Source organism: Cetorhinus maximus, chromosome 24, assembly GCF_964194155.1.
Source record: "Cetorhinus maximus chromosome 24, sCetMax3.hap1.1, whole genome shotgun sequence".
NCBI classification, from domain to species: Eukaryota; Metazoa; Chordata; class Chondrichthyes; order Lamniformes; family Cetorhinidae; genus Cetorhinus; species Cetorhinus maximus.
Genome location: NC_135902.1, coordinates 29965470 through 29989120, shown reverse-complemented (window position 1 = coordinate 29989120; position 23651 = coordinate 29965470). Strand labels below are relative to the sequence as shown.

Genomic DNA, 23651 nt, shown 5'->3' with positions numbered 1-23651 from the left:
TGAAGGCTACTGAACAAATAGAACACCTCAACTTAGTGGTGAGATTATTGTACTCTTATGTAATATGCTATGTGTTCCAGCAATTTCTGGGGATATTTGGAACACTAACAAAGGGAGATGCTTGTAAAAATACTCCTTCCTTTCTAATTTCTAGTTCAAGGCATAAGGTAAAGCATTTTGTGGATGATAAGTGTTTTATTTTTGTGAATAATGTCTTCGCACCATCAAATATTGGGCTGCTTGTAGGCTGAAAACAATGCCACTTACAGTGTTATAGGAAGACTGTTACCTGATAAAATACAGCATGACCTGTGAGGAGAGAGAGAAAAGTTGATTGACAGACCTGATGTTGAATGTAAGCATGGACACGTTCCAGCATCCCTTCAGAAGTAAATTCATATGGAAGATAAGGTTCAACCTAATGAGCATAAAATAATATATTACAGATAAAAACAATGGGATGAATAATATATTTACATTGACTATGTTCAATAATACTATAGTGTGTAATTAATTTCCTAACTTAAAGCTTGCACCACATATATAAGCATCCCACTGCAATATGTGAATGAATTTGCTCAGTGCAATTAAGATTTTTCCCCATGTCTGCTTCAGACATTTTTCAATAATTGAAGCATATCCTGAAAAAGGGAGTTCTCAATTATGGTCCTGGATGTTTGAGTGAAATATAATGAACTCTTTTCACATCAGTACTCCAGGCAGCGAGCTCCGTCATATCATTTCTTCCTAACGCCATCAGACAGATACATAATAGCTGAGGTGCCAAACAGAATGAATTAGATTTTCTTAAATTAAATGTGCTTGCCTTGTGTTCTTGTGACTTTTAGCTGACATTATGCAACTTTATTACAACCACCTGAATATTTATTGGTGAGTTAGTATGCAAGGATATGCTACAAATCTTTTAAATATCAATCTTTGTTATAATTAAGAGAAAGTAAGGAATGTTTGGACCATTATATAGCAATGGTGATGTGCTGATCTGGCACTGAGATATTGCAGCTCGCTGCTGAAAATCTGTCTAACAAAGCTTGAATTTCTCGCACTCTCCTGGAGACTCCTAATTAAAAATTCCTTCAATTTATGTAACCCACATCCTTTCTTTATTGCAGAATATTTTTCAAGTAAAGAAGGAAGCAACTTTATTTCTTCACTTGAAAACATTACCATTCACCGATATTTAAGACTAAAGCGTTTCAAGGCGACCATATATTCTTCCTTAATGGCTCACAGGGGAAGAAGTGCCCTTTGCGCTATAGCTAACGTATGAATTAAATGTGTGTGGCACCTTAGTGCATTGTAGCCATGCTCCAAGTGCTTTTCCTGGGGTCAAGATTTGCTAATGCACCCATATAGCTGTGTGATCACAGGGGAGCAAATTCACCTGCTTCCGGACCATTCTGCTCTCCTGTCTATTCTGGACTCTCCAGCCTTGCTTCTCTTCTCCAGTCTCCCATACCCCTCCTGTTTATACATTATGACAGAACATGAAACATGAATTCAGTGTTAAGCTGCCGTGACTGATGGTGATGGGTGGATCTACGCATACGTGTAGAATTTTTCAGTTTTCTTGGCTAGAAGGTAGAGGTTTCATATCATATGGGTTACCTTACATGCAAATATATAGGCTAAGATTTGCTAATGCACCCACACAGCGTACTTAAATAGACATTTCGGGCAATAATTGTTTTCGGTTAGTTATGGGTCAATTCCAAATTTCCTCGTTCAGATTCAAGCATTCATAACAATGACACCTATTCTAAGGGTGACACTTATGTAGTGGAGAGGTGACTAGAAGTCCAATATGGAGCACAGCAAGGGACATTATAAGGAGTCAATTGTATCAGATCACACAGCTATATGGGTGCATTAGCAAATCTCAGTCTATATGTTTGCATATAAGGTAACCCATATAATATGAAACTTCTACTTTCTAGCCAAGAAAATTGAAAAATTCTTCATGTATGCGTAGATCCACCCATCACCCCATCATTATCAGTCATGGCAGCTGAACACCGAATTCATGTTTCATGTTCTGTCATAATGTATAAACAGGGAGGGGTATGGGAGGCTGGAGAAGAGGAGCAAGGCTGGAGAGTCCAGAATAGACAGGAGAGCAGAACGGTCCTGAAGCAGGTGAGTTTGCTCCCCTGAGCAGGTTACAGTACCATCACCCCATCATGAGTACAAAATTCATCCCTACTTTTCACTCAAGTATCTTGAATTTTCCATTTTGTACATCAGAAAATAGCATACTTTGTGATTAAGAGGGAGAGGAAAAGAAGAAGAAAACATGAATATTAGAGCAGGGTCAAAGGTATGCAAGAGCCTAATAAGAGGATTACCAGTATTCACTGCTCAGGCAATATGCCTATCTGGAATGACAGAGCTCTCAACTTCACAAATGAGAATGTACAAGGAGACTGTGGGACAGATCTTGTTGTTGTAACTGGGCACTGCACATAAGAGAAAAATCAGGAGTGGTCACAATAGAGGATGCTTGATTTTTGTAGATTTATGGAAATAAGCACAAAATTGAGCTAGATCCTGCTACTGGCATGTGATCCCCTAAACTGATTTTCCTTTATGTTCAGTGCTCAGGCAATTCAATATATCCAGGCACAACAAAACAACATGAAAGTCTGCCCCCATAAAATCATAGAACTGAATCATAGCATGGTTACAGCACATTTGGCCCATTGTGTCCATGCCAGATCTCTGTAAGAACAACTCAGCTATTCACAATCTCTCACCTTTTCCCCGCAGCCTTGCAAATCTTTTCTCTTCAGGTGTTGAGCCAATTCCCTCTTGAAACCCATAACTGAATCTGCTTCCACCATGCTCTCAGGCAGTGCATTCCAGATCCTAACCACTCATTGTGTACAAATGTTTTCCTCATCTTTTGTCAATCACCTTAAATCTGTGCCCTCTGCAAATGGGAACAGCTTCCGTCTATCCACTCAATCCAGACCCCTCATGATTTTAAACACCTCCATCAAATCTTCTCTCAACCTCCTACTCTCTAAGGAGAACAGCCCCACCCTTGTCAATCTGACCACATAACTGAAGTTTCTCATCCCCGGAAGCGTGGTCATAAATCTTTTCTGCACCTTCTCCATAGTCTTCACATCCTTCCTAAAGCATGGTGCCCACCAATGGACACAACATGTCTCATCAAGGAAGCAACTGATTAATCCATGTTAACTTGTTGGAATCAGATCTGAACTGAAACAGCGACAATGGTCCTATGCTGCCAATATGGTTAACAGTAACACCAACAGTTTTTTTTTAACCACAGGGTTCTTCCAGGTGACAGGAAATTTGTCTAGGATCAGTCAGTTTGAGGTTCATGGCGCTTTTACTCAAAACACAGATGTCCTATTTTGACATGCTGGTGAGCACATTAAGATCAGCACTAGCATGCAGTGGCAGGGTTTTTCAAAAGATTTGACACTCCCCATAGAGGATAACTGCCATTCAAGCACTTGTGTAACATCCCATGGCGCTCATCAACACATGAATGTTCAAATTGTCCGTGACCGCTGCCAAATCATTATACCTGTCGATGCAGTTTCTTGGAAATGCTCCTAATTCTGAAGGGCAATCTTCGATCCACCAATTATTCCAGGACAAAGGCAAGTTTGATAATTGTCTCCTCAGAGATATGAGAAACCCACTGGAAAAAAAATGACTTAAGATACTACTACTCAACTCCTAGCAGAGATACAAGGATATAATTGTACTACAATATACTGTGAAGAAAGCAGATGGTACTGGTATGTTACATGCTGAATAATGAAGTCATTAAAAGAGGCACATACATGTTTCTAATTTGTACTCTGAAAACTAACAGCTGAAAGAAAATGCAGGGATACTGGAATTGTTCAGCTTTGTAAGATAACAAATATAGACTAATCTCTGGCCAATTATGTTTTTGTTGGAAAACCACTATTCTTCATTAGTTGAGAGAGGGCTGACCTATACCAGCACTTAATAGGAAGGTAGGTACATTTTATATGAAGCTTCGTCTTTCCATTAGAATCCTTTCAATGTCTGACTTCAATCTCTGCCATGTGAACAGCCTCCTAATTAACAATGCCTGATGAAGAACATCCCAACAAGACACTTTTTCTCACTGCCGCCCTTATGTCAGAAAGGATACTGCGACTGAGAAAACAATGGTTTTCATTCAAGGGCTGATTAACATTGGATTACCAGTGGGCTATGGCTGCATTTGCATTAATTCTACGAGTTTGTTATACAAGAGTTACCCAGAATAAAAAACATAATTTCTGAGCATCAGACCCCATTTTCTAAAAGTTGGTGCTATGCCCATGCAGTAACACTCACGCTGTGCTTGTCTTGTGACTTCACCTCAAATTGCTTTTCAATGCTTTTGTGCCAACCTCTGAAAATGTTCAAGTGTGCCCATGATTTGTTATGCTAATTATAGAACAACAGCACAAATTGCATACACGCATGTCATTAAAGTAACTCATGCTTTCACTAGAGACACTTAAAATGCAGGGCAAACAATGAGTTCTGTAGCTTCCAGACCCAGGGGTACATGATTAACACGCCCCAGATCTGACCTCCTGAGGGAAACAGATTGAAACTTGACTTGGCATTACTGCAAAATGGGTGTTAATGAATTGGCAGTCCATTTTCACCCTGCCTGAATTTGATTTCCATTGAAGTGAATGCTAAAGATAATCGAGCGGGTTGTAAGATTGGTTGCTAATTTGCCATCACCCATTTGTGCAACTGTCAAAGTTGAATTTCACTCCCAGTAGCCAGCTTATATTGTTTCACCCCATTTCTTTACAAAATAATCAATGGCCACAAATCAAGTTTGTATTATGTGAATTTCTCGGACAATACATGGCAGAATAACAGAAAGCACAGAAGAGATATACATATCTATAGACTTACTGAAGAAAATAAACTGAAACATGGGGTAGAATTTTCCCCCCGTTGGGGGGGGTTGTGTGGGAGTGGATGGGTTCCCGATCGGTGCCCCTGGTCGGGGGCGTGACGCCATTTTACGTGGGCGGGCCAATTAAGGCCCGCCTAGCATGACGTCCGCCCAGAAGCGCTGTGTGCTCCCTGTTCGGGCGGGTGGGGAGGGGATTCCCTAAGCCGGGAGTGCACTCTTTTGTGCATGCACACAAAAGAGCGCACAGATCTCCCTGAGGCAAAGTGCTGCCTCAGGGAGATCGGCTCAAGATTCAAACTTTCATTAAAGGCAGAAAAAAATATTCCTGACCATGTCCCCTCAAGTGACACTGACACATGAGCTGGGACATGTCAATTTCTTTCATTTAAACATTTTATACAAATTTTAATACCCTCATGAAACCTCGTCCTGCCCGTGGATGAGGTTTCATGTATTTTCTGAAGGCCGCCTGGGCTCTTCACCTGCCTGCCAACCTTAAGGTTGGACAGGCAGGTCCATTAATCATTTAAATTACTTTTTTAATGGCCTTAATAGGCCTTTGACAATTCGGCGAGTGCACAGCCCCGCCGAACTGAAAATGTAAATGACGGGGTGATGTTGGGATGCACGCCTGACGTCACCCTGCGTCATTTTACGCGTTAGCGAGCGGGCCCCCACCCCACTCGCCGAATGGAAGATGCAGCCCATGGGTTCAAGGGCAAGGAATTTATCTTGTGAAAACGGTGTAAAATATTCTAATGGTTCAGAATTCAGGCCCAATGACCCAATATTTACTTGGCGGGTATTTGAGCAAGAGGGAGGTTTTCTGGCCAGCACGTTGTGGAGTCTGGCTCCACAATGTATCCTTTTTGCCAGGAGGTTCCCCGTTCCTTGATTAACAGGTTTGGGTCCCTGTCGGGCAGGCACTCTGGAGGAGGCCACAGCCCAGGAGACCAGGCGGTGAGTCTACGGTTGCATTAGTTTATGTGGTGGGTGGGATTGCTCCCAATTCCTTTTGGTGGGGGGGGAAGGTGGGGTGGTGGTGGTGAGGTGGGGGAGGGCTGTTGGTGTCAATCTCTGGAGATTGTACGATCTTAGGAGGTGGTGGGGGTTCTGATCATCTCTTGCAGGGAGATCTGCTAGTGTTGTTGGGGAGGGTTTAAACTAGATTGGCAGGGGGAATGGGAAACTGGGGGCAGATTCAGATAGGACAAATTGAGAGCAGGGAGCGGGAGACAGAAAATTAACGAGTGACACTGAAAGACAGAAGAAGCAAAGGTTAAAAGGTTTACAGCACAGGAATTTGGCAATCCTAAAAGGTATTTATTTAAGTGCAAGTAGAATAGCTAATAAAGCTGATGGGCTGAGGGCCCAGATAGACAAACGGCAACATGGTTTAACAGAAATTTGGCTTAAAGAGGGGCAAAAATGGCAGCTCATCGTCCCTGGATATGGGGTTTTCAGTCAGGATCGAGAGGGGGCTAAAAAGGCATTATTGGCTAAAGAATCAATTACAGCTGTGAGGAGGGATGAATGAATCATCAAATGAGGCTATATGGGTTGAGCTCAGAAATAAAAAGGGGGCAGCCACCACACTACTAGGAGTGTAATGTCGACACTCAAATAGTGAGAGGGAGATAGAAGAGCAAACACGTAGGCAAATTTCTGAGTGCAAAAACAATAGGGCAGTAATAGTTGGGAACTTCAATTACCCTAATATCAACTGGGATACAAACAGTGTAATAGGCACAGAAGGCACAAAATACTTGAACTGCATTCAAGAGAACTTTTTTAGCCAGCATGTAACAAGCCCAACAAGAAAGGGTGCAACTGTAGATTTAGTCTTAGGAAATGAAGCTGGGCAAGCAGATGGAGTAGCAGTGGGTGATCATTTTGGAGATAGTGACCATAATATAGGTAGAATTAGCATCATTATGGAAAAGGGTAAAGATAGAACTGGAGTAAAAGTTCTAAATTGAGGAAAGACAAATTTTACAAAGCTGAGAGGTAATCTGGTGAATCTAGTGGTTACAGCTACTTGAAGGGAAATCAGTGATGGACCAATGGGAGGCATTCAAAAGCGAGATTCTATGGGTACAGTGTAGACATGTCCCACAAAGAAAAAAGGCAGTATTGCCAAAGCTAGAGCCCCCTGATTATCCAGAAGCATACAAGGTAAGATAAAGCAAAAAAAGAAAGGTTATGACAGTGACAAAAATCTCAATACTCTGGAAAGTCTAGAGGTGTATAGAAAGTACAGGAGTGAAGTAAATAATTTGCAGATGACACAAAAATTGACTGTGTACTTGATAGTGAAAAGGATAGCGGTTGTCTCCAGAATTATATCATTGGTTTGGTTAAATGGGCAGAAAAGTGGTGGATCAATCCAGAGAAATGTGAGGGAGGACAAACAAAGTTAGGGAATACACAATAAATGGAAGAATATTGTGAAGGATAGAGGAAGTGAGACACCTTGGAGTGCATGTCCCCAGGTCCCTGAAAGTGGCAGGACAGGTGTATAAGGTGGAAAAGAAAGCATAGGGAATGCTTTCCTTTATTGGACGAGGTATTGAATACAAAGGCAGGGATGTGATTATGGAACTCTATAAAACGCTGGTTAGACCACAGCTGGAATTTTGTGTACAGTTCTGGTTGGCACATTACAGGAAGGACATAATTGCTCTGCAGAGAGTAAAGAGGAGATTTACAAGAATGTTGCCAGGGCTTGAAAATTGCAGCTATGAGGAAAGATTGGATAGGCTGGGGTTGTTTTCCTTGTAACTGAGAAGGCTGAGGAGTGACTTGATTGAAGTGTACAAGATTATGAAGGGCCTAGATGGGGTAGACAGGGATGCCCTGTTTCCCCTGGTGAAGAGGTCAATTACCATGGCACAGATTTAAAGTGATTGACAGTAGGACAGTAGGTGGCGGGTGTTTGGAATTCGATGCCTGGTTTGTTGGTAGAAGCAGAAACCCTCAACTCAATTAAAAGGTACCTGGATCTGCCCTAAAGTGCTGTAACCTGCAAGGCTACAGACCGGGTGCTGGAAGGTGGGATTAGAATGGGCAGTTAGTTATTGTTTTTTTATTTTTCGGCCAGTGCAGACATGATGGGCTGAATGGCCTCTTTCTGTGCTGTAATTTTTCTATGGTTATATAGTTCCATGTAGTGGTGGGGCGAGGTTTGCTGGTGATTGGAAATGGGTATGATTACTGATCCAGAGGGCAGTTTGAACCTTGATCTCCAATCTTGGGCAAATCCAATCAGGAAAAAAAATCTCTGCATCGGCGTGTCTGATCCCTAATCCCAGGGTGAGTCTGACCATGTTGGAAGGTGGGGGTGGGGGCGGAGGAGGTGCAGGCAATGGTCTGATGGTGGGCAGAGAAATAAGTAAGCTTGGTCAGCTGAAAGAAAACACTCATTTTCTTCTTGGCCCACAAGCTGTGCTATAAAGCCTCCCTCATGAAGCAGTCTTTGCCTTCCTTTAGCTGCTGGATTTCACAAGGCCCAGGAAACCCAGCCAGCCAGGGTTGAACCAGGAGACAGGTTAACTATCAGACATGCTGACTCATACTAATATTTAAATGGACAAACCACCCCCTTGGAGCAAGATGGTTACCCCCCCTCCCACCTCCATTAAAATGGGCGATTAAGGCAGATTGGGGGTCAGGTTTGAGATTTTAAAATTTTAACATCCCACCTCATCCTAACCCACTCTTGCTTTGGGGTTAAAATTTCCCCCAATGTTATTCACATGATCAAATGCTACATATAATGCAGGTGAAATTCATTTCCCTTGGGGAGAAATTTCTCCCCGTTGTGGGGGCTGAGCAGGAGCAGGCATGGAGCTGATCACTGTCCGCGATCGGCTGCACGACGCCATTTTACATGGGTGAGCCAATTAAGGCCCGCCCAGCATGATGTGCCTCGGCTAATAATGGCAAGTATCCCATATGCCTTCTTAACCACCTTATCTACCTGTCCCATTACCTTAAGGGACCAGTGGACATGCACACCAAGGTCCCTCTGATCCTCGCTACTTCCCAGGGTCTTACCATTCATCGTGTATTCCCGTGCCTTGTTTGTCCTACCCAAGTGCATCATCTCACACTTATCCGATTAAATTCCATTTGTCACTGATCAGCCCATCTGACCAGCCCGTCTATATCCGCCTGTAATCTAAGGCTATCCTCCTCACTATTTAGCACCCCACCAATTTTCGTGTCATCCGCGAACTTACTGATTAACCCTCCTACATTCAAGCCTAAATCGTTTATATATACTACAAACAGCAAGGGACCCAACACCGATCCCTGTGGAACCCTACTGGACACAGGCATCCAGTCACAAAAACACCTCTCGACCCTCACCCTCCACTTCCTGCCACTCAGCCAATTCTGGATCCAATTTGCCGAATTGCCTTGGATCCCATGGGCTCTCACCTTCATTATCAGTCTCCCATGTGGGACCTTATCAAAAGCCTTGCTGAAGTCCAAGTAGACTACATCAAATGCATTGCCCCCATCTACACACCTGCTCACGCCTTCGAAAAATTCAATCAAATTGGTCAGACATGACCTCCCCTTAACAAAACTATGCTGACTGTCCTTGATTAATCCCTGCCTCTCCAAGTGTAGATTAATTCTGTCCCTCAGAATTGCTTCCAATAGTTTCCCCTGAGGTTAGACTGACTGGACTGCAGTTCCCTGGTTTAACCCTTCTTCCCTTCTTGAATAACGGTACCACATTGGCTATCCTCCAGTCCTCCAGGCCTCCTGTGGCCAGAGAGGTATTGAAAATTATCGCTAGTACCCCTGCTATCTCCTCCCTTGCCACACTCAACAGCCTGTGATACATTTCATCTGGGCCTGGAGACTTATCTACTTTTAAGCCTGCCAGACCACTTAGAACCTCCTCCCTTTCAATGCTAATTTCTTCAGTTATATCACAGTCCTTCTGCCTGATTTCCATACCCGCGTCGTCCCTCTCACTTGTGAACACCGACACAAAGTATTCATTTAGAACCCTACCTTTGCCTTCCGGCTCCACACACAAATTACCACTATGGTCCTTAATGGGCCCTACTCTTTCCCTAGTTATCCTCTTACTCTTAATGTACTTTACAGTGTCACATGGGCTGGGACATGTTTATGAATTTTAATAAATTTTTTATTTAATTAATAAACCCTTCATGAAACCTCGTCCCACCTGTGGATGAGGTTTCATGAGAAATGCGAAGGCCACTTGGGCTCTTCGCCTGCCCGCCAACCTTAAGGTTGGACAGGCAGCCCTGACAATTGCTTTAATTAGTTTATTAATGGGCTTAACAGGCCTTTTGACAGTTCGGCGGGCACGCAGCCAACTCCGGTGTGCGCCCGCCGAGCGGAAGATCAGAATAACGCATGGCAACGTCGGGACGGCATGCCCAACATCACCGTGCATCATTTTACGTGTCCCCGCACGCCGACCAGAAACTTCTGCCCCTTCATTTTGCAGCAAGTATAAAATAGCACAAAACAAAAACAGAATTACCTGGAAAAACTCAGCAGGTCTGGCAGCATCGGCGGAGAAGAAAAGAATTGACGTTTCGAGTCCTCATGACCCTTCAGCAGAACTGAGTAAAGTTAGTTACCCCTCTCCTAACTTTACTCAGTTCTGCTGAAGGGTCATGAGGACTCGAAACGTCAACTCTTTTCTTCTCTGCTGATGCTGCCAGACCTGCTGAGTTTTTCCAGGTAATTCTGTTTTTGTTTTGGATTTCCAGCATCCGCAGTAGTTTTTTGTTTCTATAAAATAGCACAGCTTGTTTTCTTTTTATTCAAAGCACAATGTAAAAAATTCACATGTAATCAAACACAATAATACCTTTATCTTAAAACCATTGCCAAAGAGGAAAGATGATATTATTTATTACACTATGACCTTTGAGTAAAAGGATCAAAATACTTAGAAAATATATTCATCCCCTGACACCTGGGTCAGGATTTTCCAATGACCCTCGGCGGGCGGGCCTGGGAGCAGTCAGGAAGTTGACTGCGGCCAGCGATTGGGCTCCGGCCATGATTTCACACTGGATGGCCGATTAACGTCCAGCCAGCGTGAAACGTGTGCTGCAGCGCTGCCTGGGTGGGGGCGGGAGTAACTCAAGCGTTGAAGGCGCACGCAGTAAAAGCTCCCTGAGGCACAGAGCTGCCTCAGAGAGCTGAGGATTTTTAAAATTAAAAATTAAAAATTTAAGCAATGTTAAAAACATGTCCCCTCCTGTGACTCTGTCACATGAGCAGGGACATGTTATGAATGAAATTTAAAATTTTTATTTCATTTTCATTTGCTGTTGGAAGCCTCATCCTGCCTGTGGAAAAAAATCCAAAGGCCGCTTGACCTTTTTGCCTGCCTGCCAACCGTAAGGTTGGACGGGCAGCGAAAAATTTCAAATTAAAATTTCATTTAATTATTACTTTAATGGCCTGTTAATTGTCGGCGGGCGCGCTGCCAACTCCAGCGCATACCCGCCAACTGAAATATCGCGCGAGTGCGCGATGATGTCGGGATGCTCCCCCTACGGGTGCACACCCACCCGACGAGCGCAATATTTTGCCCCTCAAGCTTTTCCATTACTATTTCCCACTCAGAGACACATTAGAAATGTAAAATAATGGCCTGCAGGTATATCACTCCCTCCAGAATTTACCCGACTGCAATTCAGCTAATTGACTAAGATGTGAGCACCTTACCAAAGAAAATGGGTCATGTTAAATTCTGCTCAATATACTTTTTATTTCAGTACCTCAAAATAAAGTGGATTTTTCCCACAATTACTTACTTTGAGTTACTATTGATCTCAATATAAAATATGAAATCCTGCACATTTTAATTAACAATTTCAAAGTAAAACATAGCCTCAAAGCACTGCTTATCATCTAACCTTTCTGCTTTCAAATTATAGGTTGAAGTTAAAGTTAATGTGAAAACACAGTTTCTCATTAAATGAGTTATCCCTGGTGCCCTGGCCAATATTTATCCCTCAGTCAACATCACAAGAGCAGATTATCTGGTCATTATCACATTGCCGCTTATGGGAGCTTGTTGTGCACCAATTGGCTGCTGTGTCTCCTACATGAGTGACTACACTTAAAAAGTACATCATTGGTTGTAAAGTCGTTTGGGATATCCAGTGGTTGTGAAAGGCACTATACAAATGCAAGTCTTTCTTCTTTCTTTCTATTGTTCTAGAATATAATCATACCTTGGTTGTTGAAATTGTCCTGACAACCGATGCCAGTTCCTCTGTATTGTTGAAATCTACTGTCCATACGTGTGGTTTCCCAATGAAATACTCAGTGTATGGATGTTGTGATGAAACCTTGATACAAAGGGAAATAATAGATTCAGCAAAATGTTTTCCCAAAAATTGATTTCAAAATAATGGTGAGCTATTAACGCTTCCAATTATTTACATGCAAATATCACATCAACTTCAGGCGAGGGGCAAATGCACAATTAAACATGAAAATAGCTGTAAAAGATCGGCCTCTCAATTCAATCTTTCTTTCCATTTCTTTATTTCTCTTCCTGTATTTAATTTGACATTGAATACACCCACATTTCCTTCTCAGTAATTGTGCTGTTAATTTTAGAATTCTTCAACCTGATTGGTTGAGGAGACACACAGATGCGAGCTCTGATCCCTCAATTCCCTGATGACCTGCACAGGGCTCTGGACCGTTCCCATCTGCAGCAACTTGCAGAGCAAAATATTGTTGACATTAAATGGACTAGGGCATGTCTAAATAATAGCAGATGCCATTCGATGGCTTCTAGGGGGCATAGTTTCACACAGATGAGGAGGAATTTCTTCTCTCAGAGGTTCTTTTAATTTTCTACCCCAGAGAGCAGTGGAGGCTGGATCATTGAATATATTCACGCTGAGTTAGGCACATTTTTGATCTACCAAAGGGAGTCAAAGGTTATGGCAGGCAGGTAAGTGGAGTTAAGGTCACAATCATGATCTTATTAAATGCCGGAGCAGGATCAAGGGGCTCAATGGCCTCCTTCTGCTCCTATTTCTTATGTTCTAATAACACTTGGATATTCATTACAACATACATGAGGTACATTTTTTGATTTAAAGAGTTTATTAAGAGGAGGACCATCACCATGAGGACTGCAAAGGTTTAAGAAAGGCCACCACCATTTTCTCAGGGCAACTAAGAATGGGCAATAAATGCAGCATTACCAGCATCACATACAGGGTACAAATTAAAAGGAGAACACAGGGTGGATGTAACAGGAAAATTGCCTTAATTATCTTTCCCCTTTTGTTTTACTGTGCGATCAGATCAAATTGCAATGTACTTAGTGACACAATGGGCACAATTTTTCAACCCGTGGGCGGGCGCGCGCCCAACCCGATCGAGAGTAAAATAGTGCGTGATGGCGTCAGGGCGAGTGTCCCGACATCATTGTGCACTCGCACGATATTTCATTCGGCGGGCGCACATGGGTGCCGGAGCGACACCTGCCATTAATTAAGCGTCCACTTAAGGCCCTCAATGGTCCAATCCACTGTGATTTTTCCCTGCCAGTGCGATTTTCTGCTCATCGCACGGGCAAATCGGCAGGCGGCCAGCCGACATTCTCATAAACCTCATCCAAGGGCAGGACAAAGAGGATCAGCAGCATTGCCAGTGAGAGTAGTGAGGAGGTTTGGAGATAGTTTGCTGCTGGTTGCTTATTGGTATTTGGCAGCTTCATCTCTGTTGGGGGTTTCATTCTTAGCATTTCCAGGCTTCATTTCAGGACTCATTGCTGTCTGCCAAGCCCCTGGAGAATTCAGACTGTGTGGACCCTTCTAGGTATGAGAGAGGCTTCCCTTACCCTGGTAATGGGGATTGTGGTCTCCTCTGGAGGCATCTTCTCTGAGGAGGAAGAGAGGGGCAGAAGGGAGAGGAGGCCATGTGTCCCTATGCAGCTTCCAGGGGAGGGACCAGTGGGAGGAAAGGCACAGGCACAAGGGGCGCAGGGCCAACAGGGAGTCCAAGGCGGAAGGGGCCGCAGAAGACGCCACTATCCAGCTGCTGCCAGGGTTTACAGGCAGAGATGCAGCTACCTCAATATGTCTGGGGTGCAGTGTCGAAGGAGGCTCCGCCTCTCATGGTACAGGGTGCAGACTCGATGGGCCGAAGGGCCTCTTCTGCACTCTGTGATGCTGAGCGAGCCAGAGGGTTTGCAGCGATTGCTGGGATCCCCCGCATCCAGGGCGCAATCGACTGCACACATGTGGCCAACAAGGCGCCAGCGGGTCAGCTGCGTGCCTTTGTCAACAGGAAGGGCTTCCACTCCATGAACGTGCAGATAGTGTGTGACCACAGGATGCAGATTCTGCAAGTCTGTGCAAGGTACCTGGCAGCTCCCACGATGTTTACATCCTGAGATACTCCCGGGTGCCGAGGTTCTTCAGTGCTCCAGCCTGACTGGATGGATGGCTGCTGGGTGACAAGGGCTAACCATTGAAGAGGTGGCTCATGATGCCTCTCTGCCACCCAAGAACAGAGGCAGAGGTGCATTACAATACGAGTCATGCCTCCACAAGTGCGGTGGTAGAAAGGACCATAGGTCTTCTCAAGATGCACTTCAGATGCCTGGGCTGTTCAGGGGGTCACAATACCCCCCAGAGCGGGTGTCACTGATAGTGGCTGCATGCTGTGCTCTCCACAAACTGACACTGGAAAGGGGGGTCCCACTGGAGGAAGAGAATCTTGATGCAGCTACACAGGCCACAGATGATGAGTCCAGTAGTGAGTCCGAAGAGCAGCATGGTGAGGAGAATGCTGAGGGCGTGGAGGCAGACCTCGGTAACCTGCGGGGAGGCAGGGACACCAGGGATGCCTTGATCCAGTGCTCCTTCAGCTAGGTTACCAAACACCAGCTTCAAATGCATGTCAGGGCTGTCTCATCCATTCCGGATGTCTGAAAGGAACCTTTCATTTGAACCCAAAGAACACTCGGTGCCTGTGCAATAAAGTTCAGAACCATCTAAGTCCAGCATTTCTTACTGGCATTCCCTGCACCAATGAAATAAAAAGGTGAAGCACACGCAGGCCATGACGACAAAAACACAATTCATGACATTCTGATAGTTCAATAATCTTAACAGAAGCATTTCTGGAATTCAACATCAGACCAGTATACATAAAGTAAACAAAAATGAACAGAAAATCACCCCTCACCTGTCCCTCTTGTGCTCATGGTGCCTTTAACTTACGTTTGTCAGTGCTATGTCTAGATGTCCCCCCCTCGCTTGCACCAGCATTGTGTCCAGCCTGCTGACTCTGCTGTTTTGTTGGCCTTGATGGTCTTGGTGGTCATCCTCTGGTCTGTGGAGTCTGTGCTGGCCCCGCCTGGGAGGGAGCAGCCAGTGCCATGGCTGGCATCTCCCCAGTCATCGCAGCCTCATCAGATGCCATGGTCGCTGCCGGAGGGGCGGAGGAGCTGCTGCCATCATCCGGAGCACCCAGAGAGGAGCCCGCAGAGACCGGAGGGAGCTCGTGTGCCAACGTGAGGTCTCTCTGGACCTCCCTGAACACCACTGATGGACAGGCCACTAGCTGGGCTACTGGGTGCCTCATCCATCCCCCACACTGACACTGACCATCTGAGCTCAGTGTCTGTGTGAGGGTTTGCAGGTCTGAGTGCAACCCCAAGAACCCCACATTCTGTCCCTGGAGCTGCCTCTCCATGAGACTCGCCACTCTCTGAATGGAGGAGGCAGTGCGCTCGGCCATGATGGTTAATGCAGTGCTCATGCGCTGCAAAGACTCCTCCATCACAGAGACCATGGCATGTGCACCCCCATGGATCTCCGCCAGATCCTCCCATGCATCCCGTTGGACATCCAGCATCTGCCGCCTAATGGGCGACTCCAGAGGCTCATTATCAACCTTCGACTGAGCATCGGCCTGGTCCCCCGCAGTCTTCCAACTGCCGGTGCCCTGGGCACTCTCTGCCTCCGCCTGCACTTCAAGCGATTGTGGTGCCCTCACCAATGTGCACCGAGATACTAGCCACTGCTCTAATGCCCACCGAGGTGCTGGTATCTGTGCTGGTGCCTGCTTCAGAGAGCGGGTGTGACACAGGTGCAAACGATGCCCGGTGGGTCCTCTGGTGTCAGGGGTGGCCCTTCAGGATCCGGAGAGTGAACGCCTGCTGGCGAACCTAAAAGGGAGAAGAAGGACATGTCATTAGTTAAAGTCATCACACTGTCACTGGGCATACCAGGCACCCTGGTGAGACAATGGAGATCTGCATCCTGGTGCCGTTGTCTTCCAGTGATCAATGGGGGCTCCAAGTTTGAAGCTCACATCAATGAAGAGACTACACCAGAATGGTGCATAATCCGAAATTCTCACCGCTGTGCACTGCGCTCTTACCTTTGTCTGGCACCCCCACCTCTCCATGCCCAGTTGCATGTGGAGCGTGCCGGCTCTCCATCTCCAGGGCTTCTTGCTCATATCTTGAGAGAATTAGGAGGCTAGCAGGGTGTCCACTGGTCTGTGACCTTTCAATATTGTTGTGGGCCGTCTTCTCCTGAAACAACAGAGGAGCATTGATTTGTCCACTCTCTACCTGCAGCGCCATTGCAGCCTGGCCAACACCAGCTGAGGAGCACCTGGCAGGGCACATCCGAAATCATGGCCCTCAAGCCACAAGGCACTCAGTCCAAGCAGCCAGGGCTCACCCCCTTGGCCAGCTCTGGTGTGATTGACAGTTGGCACTCAGACTCTAGCACCCCTGAGGTCCACTCGGAGATGGCCAGACCTTAACACATCTGCACACTGACCCATGCCAACATGGTACTCACCCTTCCTGAGCGCAGCAGGTCACTGAAGCACTTCCGGCACTGCACCAGGAGCGCCGCACCACGTCACGACTGCTGACCAGTGCCGCCACCTCCGCATATGCACTCTTGGTGAGGCACGGTGGCTTCCTCCTCACATCCCTGAGGACAAGGGTGTCCCTTCCGACAGCCAAATCTTCCAGGAGGATGGTGAGGCACTCATCAGTGAAGCGGCAGGGGTGAGTGCCCACCCACCCTGCCCTCCTGCCTATCGTGTCCAGCTGCACTCGGGTCCACAGTGTTGGCTCAGGGGACGTCCTCCATGGCAGCCTTCCAAGGGCTGCCTGGGCCGCTTTTAAAACGGCCGCCGGGTCACCAGTGGCTGGCAGGCCAGCGTGGAGCCGCACTTCACGCGGGGTGGGCCTTAGTTGGCCTGCCAGCGTGAAATCGGTGTCTGGGCCTGATCGCGGGCAGCAGTCCGTTTCGTGGCCACTCTCAGGCCCACCCACCGCGTCCACCCGACAAGGGGAAAATCCTGCCCAATGAGTTCTAAATTGGTTATGGGCTGTTTTGGGGCTTGTAATTAATGTGGTGCACCTAGCATTTGTCCCAAAGAGGAGACCTGAGATGTCCTTGTATTAGTTCTTGGGCCTCATTTGCCTAATTTGGGTGAGCTGCTAGCACCTGTCCCGCCTCCACAAACAACCCTTCCACCTGACCCATTTGTATGGCGTGCAAATTTCTTTGTTGGTCGAAAGTAATTCTGGAATGAGATGGAGGTAACAGCAGCAGGGTGGTGAGTGATTGTGAAGACCGTGGCTTTAGGGAACCAATCCGATTCTTCTTGGTTCCATAGCAATGTTTTAAAAAATGGCCTTTTATTAGCTTCCTGCTCTTAATGCAAGTTCTTGTTGTTGTTCTTAGGCTGCATGGGATTAGGTAGGTAGGTCGGGTGTTTCTCACGTGTCGGTGCAGACTCGATGGGCCGAAGGGCCTCTTCTGCACTGTGATTCTATGCAGTGGTTGAATCCTGAAAAGGACAAACCTAATGCCTGCTTAATTAGAGTTCTTTGAAGGAGTCACTTGAGCTGTGGATAAAGGGGAACCAGTCGATGTGCTGTACTTAGATTTCCAGAAGGCATTTGATAAGGTGCCACATCGAAGGTTATTGTGGAAAATAAAAACTCATGGGGTAGGGGGTAACATATTGGCATGGATAGGAGATTGGCTAGCTAACAGGGAACAAGGAGTGGCCATAAATAGGTCTTTTTCTGGTTGGCAAGATGTAACGACTGGTGTGCCACAGGGATCAGTGCTGGGGCCTCAATTTTTTACAATTTATATAAATACTTTGGATGAAGGTATGGTTGCTAAATTTCCTGATGACACAAAAATAGGTAAGAAAGTAAGTTGTGAAGAAGAAGTAAGGAGGCTACAAAGTGACACAGATAGCTTAAGTGATTGGGAAAAGTCCTGGCAAATGGAGTATAATATGGGCAAATGTGAAGTTGTCCATTTTCGGAGGAAGAATGAAAAAGAAGCATATTATCCAAATTGTGAGAGATTGCAGAGCTCTGAGATTTAGAGGGATCTGGGTGTCCCAGCGCATGAATCACAAAAGCTAGTATGCAGGTACAGCAAGTAATTAGGAAAGCTGAAAAAATGTTATCGTTTATTGTGAGGGGAATTGAATACAAAAGTAGGGAGGTTATGTTTCAGTTGTTGGTGAGACCGCATCTAGATTACCGTGTACAGTATTGGTCTCCTTATTTAAGGAAAGATGTAAATACATTAGAAGCAGTTCAGAGAAGGCAAGAATGGCCGTGTTGACTTATGAGGAAATGTTGGACAGGTTAGGCTTGTATCTACTGGAGTTTAGAAGAGTAAGAGGTGACTTGACCGAAATCTTTAAGATCCTGAGGGGTCTTGACAGAGTGGATGTGGACAGGATGCTTCCCCGCTGTGGGAGAATCTAGAACCAGGGGTCACTGTTTAAAAATAAGGACTCATTTAAGACAAGGATGAGGAGAATTTTCTTCTCTCAGAGGGTTATGAGTCTTTGGAGCCCTCTTCCTCAAAAGGAAGCAGGGTCTTTGAATATTTTTAAGGCAGAGCTAGATAGATTCTTGATTAACAAGTGGGTGAAAGGTTATCGGAAGTAGGTGGGCGGTTACAATCAGATCAGCCATGATCTTATTGAATGGCGAAGCAGACTTGAAGGGCTGAGTGGCCTTCTCCTGCTCCTAGTTCGTATGTCCAATCATTGCAGACCAATGTAAGATGGCCTAAAATAGGCTCCTGAGTACATAAATAAGGGATGCAATGCTTGGAAAATGGTCAAACCCAAATTCAGGTACACACACCAATTTACATTTATGGATGTCTTACAAGCATTCTTGGGGTGCAGGATATTGGTTCTTAAAACTGGGCCTCACTGTGCCTGATTTATCCCCATAAACTGGGTGCAATAAGGTCCAATTTCTTCCTGAATGTGATTTTATATATTTTTAATCACTGTCTCAAAAACCATGACTTCTATTTGTCTCATGATCAGTGACGCTGGGTAAATTGTATGTAAGTTAATTAGTCCACATGGTGGTCTGTCAATCATCCAAAACAGAATTCATTTCTTTTTCTCTGCTGGCTGCATAAGAGATGGCATTGAGCAAAGAAAAAAATCAAGTTGCCCATCAAAAAAGGATCTTGGTCTCTGATGAGAGATGAGTGGGTCCAGATGGCATTGGTTTTGTATCTTGTTACATAAATGCAAAAATGGTATAATTTTAAAATGGGATTAGTACAGTACTTGCATGCACATCTGTGGTCATCACAACACAGTGCCCCAGAGAGAACATGAAAGGGATAATAGATAGGTGCATTGGAAGTTACGCAAATTACTACTTCTTACAGCGGTGCTTATAATTTCCTTGCACCCTTTAAACACTTCTTTTTGTTTTGTACCACAGTTGCTAGTACAAGAGCCAGTGTTAACAACAAATCTGAAATCAAGGCTATGCATGCTGCAAGGAATCTATCATGCCAAGTGGCTTGCTATGGTTCATATTCACTCAGCAATTAGCATTTTCACTGCCCCTGGGCAGAATCGCAGTACCTGTGCTCAGGCAAACCAGACTATATGTAGTAGGTATAGAAATTCTTGAGATGCCACCAAATCACTTGCCTTCCTTATGTTCCCCCACTGTCAAAGCAAATTGCCTGTTAATAATCCCTTTTATTAACAATGCATCATATTTGCACTGCAGATTTAAGAAAATCATTTTCGTGCAATCAGATATTCTTGCATTTTGGCTTGTAGAATTTCTGTACCTGGTGCAGTATATTTTATATTATTGGGCAAGGTTTATCCACTGAGCTTTCCTTGTAGTCAGATGCCTCCTCTGGCACAGTTTTCTGATGTAGTATGCCTAACAATGCTGGAGCTTATTTCAGGTTGTTGAGACACTAACAGTTTAAACTCTCTTCATGCCGAGTGTTTCTACTATAAGCTAACTGATAACAGAGACACAAAGCTGCATAACCATCATAAACTGTACAACAAGAGAGACTGAATGCCCAGGCAGAACTATCTAATTTTTCACAATAGGAAATGAAATAACTGATTGTATGTGACAAAGATGTCACCGTATCATACATAATATCTGCATCTTATTAATTACAGTGCCATTGAAATACATTATCATGCGTAAAATCTGATATTTTACTACATGGTAAAATGAAACATCAGGAATATTGCTGTTTTATTTGTGTAAACCTTCTGGATCAGGTTCATTAAACTGAAGGGATATGCTTTGCTATGTCCTCTCAATTACTGTCTTACATCTTTCTGCTGCAGCAAAGCAATTAACATTTTGGATTTCAACCACAGTATCCATCTTAAAGTCATAAATTCAGAATTAAACAACAGTGGCATATTGTTATTCCGTCTATTGAGGAGTGTTATTTATGCATGCATTTTCACATTAACTATTGATGGGGGCACGATTTTTCTCCCAAATCCACCATTTCTTCAGAGTTTTTAAAACAATCCTAACAGCAGGTGCTGTACTGATGCTAAAGATAAGATATTAAGAGAAGCTGTGCCATGAAGCTTATTATAGAACATGTAGGGAATGCATTTAAGCTTCTGAAGTTAGTAGCTATTTTGTTGCAGTGCATGTCTCTGAGGTTTTCAGGCAGTTCATTTGAGGGAGGAATGTAAACAGGAGAGAGAAACAGATTGTGATGAATTAGGAGAAGAACAAGAGGGAAAAGCAAAGGGAAATGAAGTCTGATATGAGAGGAAGTAGGAAAAGCACAACAGCAAGGAAAGTAGTTGGCCATAAAAAGAGATTGGAAAAGAGCAACTGGTCAATTCAGACATGATACGGTCTATGTCCACCATCAACCTGCCTCTCCCCTCCCCTTCACGCAAAAGGGCCAACTTACCAGCCAATTTGCCTTGTTAGGATGTAAAATTGGTCAACAATTTGCTATTGCCTGACTTGTCCTGCAGCTCAAGATCAATTTCACTCCTAGTATTTTGTAAATCACCATAACAACAAGTTAACTTTAATTATTTTGAAAGAAATCCAGGAAAACCTGCAGGCCTGTGATTATGAGTTTCAATGAAACAGAAACCTGGTTTATACACTGAAAGCTATTTGAGATTACTGCAAAGTAATGTATCCCATAAAAGCAAATCTGTTCCCTGCAGCTGCTGGCTGCACAAACTGATATCAGAGTACTTTGTGCTGCAGTCAAAACTAAATGACTGAGCTGACTCACAGTAGAGCTTCTCATCAATCATTGAAACCTGGTGTGGACAACTAATATATTTACGATAACCTAAATATGCTAATAGATCTGTATAATAAAATGAGATGACAGCAAGACCACAAATACACAACTTTAATGATGGTTAACTGAAGCCACAATTATTCTTGTGGCAGGAAATTTTAAAGCAATCAACAATGGCCAATATTAATTCGAGTTTATGACCAGGCAAATATCAGAAAATGGGTCTGACAGTGAAACTATGGCCAGGATTTTTCCCTTGTCGGGCAGGCTTGGTGGGAGCGGTTGGGAAGCTGACCGCCGCTCGCGATCGGGGCCAGACTGCGATTTTATGTTGAAGGGCTTCAGCGCTCAGTGCTGCCTATGTCCGGGGGGAGGGGGGGGGGGGCGGGCAGGAGGACGAGAGCACAAGTTCACCGATACGCGCGAGTGCGCGCTGGGAAAGCTCCCTGAGGCACAGAACTGCCTCAGGGCAATGAAGAGTTTTGACAATTAAAAATAAATATTTTTGAAATATTAAAAAACACATCCCCTCATGTGACCCTGTCACATGAGCAGGGACATGTTAGAAATTAGGATGAATTTTTTTTTTATTTTAATGACGCATGTCATTAAATCCCGCCCGTGGATGAGGTTTCGCAAAAAATGCAAAGGCCACTTGGTCTTTTTGCCTGCCCGCCAACTGTAAGGCTGGACAGGCAGTGAAAAAGTTAAATCAATTACAGTGTCAATGGCCTTAATAGGCCTTTTAATTGTCGGCGGGCGCGCTGCTGATTCTCGTGTGCACCCGCCGACTGAAATATCGTGCGAGTGTGTGATGACGTCGGGATGCTCGCCTAACGTCATCTCGTGTCATTTTACGTTCGAGTGGGTCGGGCACCCGCCCACCCACTCAGCAAAAAATCCTGCCCTATAATTTGCACAGGATGCACACCTATTCCTAAAATGAATAAGGATCACAGTTTAATAACCAGAACTAGACAAGTGAACCACAGTGAAGCAGCCTTTAGACAAGAAAACTATCGCTTTTTGAGGTGACGGGTGATCAAGTGACATTTTAAATCTGTAATTATTGTTTTAGTCAATTTCCTACTTAAAGAGATGACATGGGGGCTAAAATTTCCATGAGGTGAGTCATGCTGCTTTAAAGAAGTGTCTGTAGAGAAAGTTACATGCAGGTTTCCGGGGTCTGCTTATTTGCATGGTATAAAACCTGTGTAAAACAGCAGTTGAAGTGAAACCAGAACCCACTGCGGTACCCCTCCCAATCTGTGCAGGCAGAAAAGCTTGCTTTTAACGCCCTGATGGTCTTTTCAATGACCTATCTAGTAGTGGCACGTGCCTCATTGTAGTGGTCTTTTGTTGCTGTTGCTGTTTGGGACTTTCTTAGTGTAGTGTAAAGGGTTAACAGATGGGATATGCTAATGTATGACGTAGATGATGATGTACCACTGATATCAGTCAGCCATGTGTTAGACACTCTCTCGAGAAGCTGGAATTATAGCTAGGAGCAATGTGTCTACTCTGTAATCTGTTTAAATTTAGTACTAGTAAATAAGTGTTAAGCAGATACAGACTATGTCTACAGTTTGTCTAAGACGGTCCAAAGTAGAAGGACTTATCTCAGAACACTTAGTGGAGTTAATAACCATAGGAGCAGGGACAGAAATACCTGGAAAAACTCAGCAGGTCTGGCAGCATCGGTGGAGAAGAGTACAGTTGACGTTTCGAGTCCTCATGACCCTTCAACAGAACTGAGTTGTTTGGTCACCTATAAATCTTCTGTCAATTTGATTCTTTTCACTAAAGAAGTCAGCAAGGGTCAAATGATGAAGTAGGAACACATCATGACAACTTCCTGCATAACATGTATTGACATACAAGACCTTTTGATTGTTATCATATACAATGTGAACATTGAGGCTATAGAAGCCCTTCCTTCTGATGTAGTCACGTGGATGTTCTGTAAGTGTTCTCAATGCAATGGGAATGCTACTGATGATATCCTAGGCCTTGGAGAAGCTAGAAGCTCCATAAAAACGATATGGTTCTATTTCGTGACT

General features: G+C 44.6%; 1 protein-coding gene across 1 annotated transcript in view; it reads right to left on the bottom strand.

Moving 5' to 3' along the window:
* The window catches only part of mgat5b (alpha-1,6-mannosylglycoprotein 6-beta-N-acetylglucosaminyltransferase B), a 1185562-nt gene that overhangs the window by 10185 nt on the left and 1151726 nt on the right, over nucleotides 1-23651 (bottom strand). Inside the window, exons 23-24 of the mRNA XM_078570583.1 lie at nucleotides 12205-12321; nucleotides 344-418 (exon numbers count right to left, since the gene is read on the bottom strand). Coding sequence (XP_078426709.1) covers nucleotides 344-418; nucleotides 12205-12321 — 192 coding nt within the window. The remainder of the gene's footprint in view (nucleotides 1-343; nucleotides 419-12204; nucleotides 12322-23651) is intronic.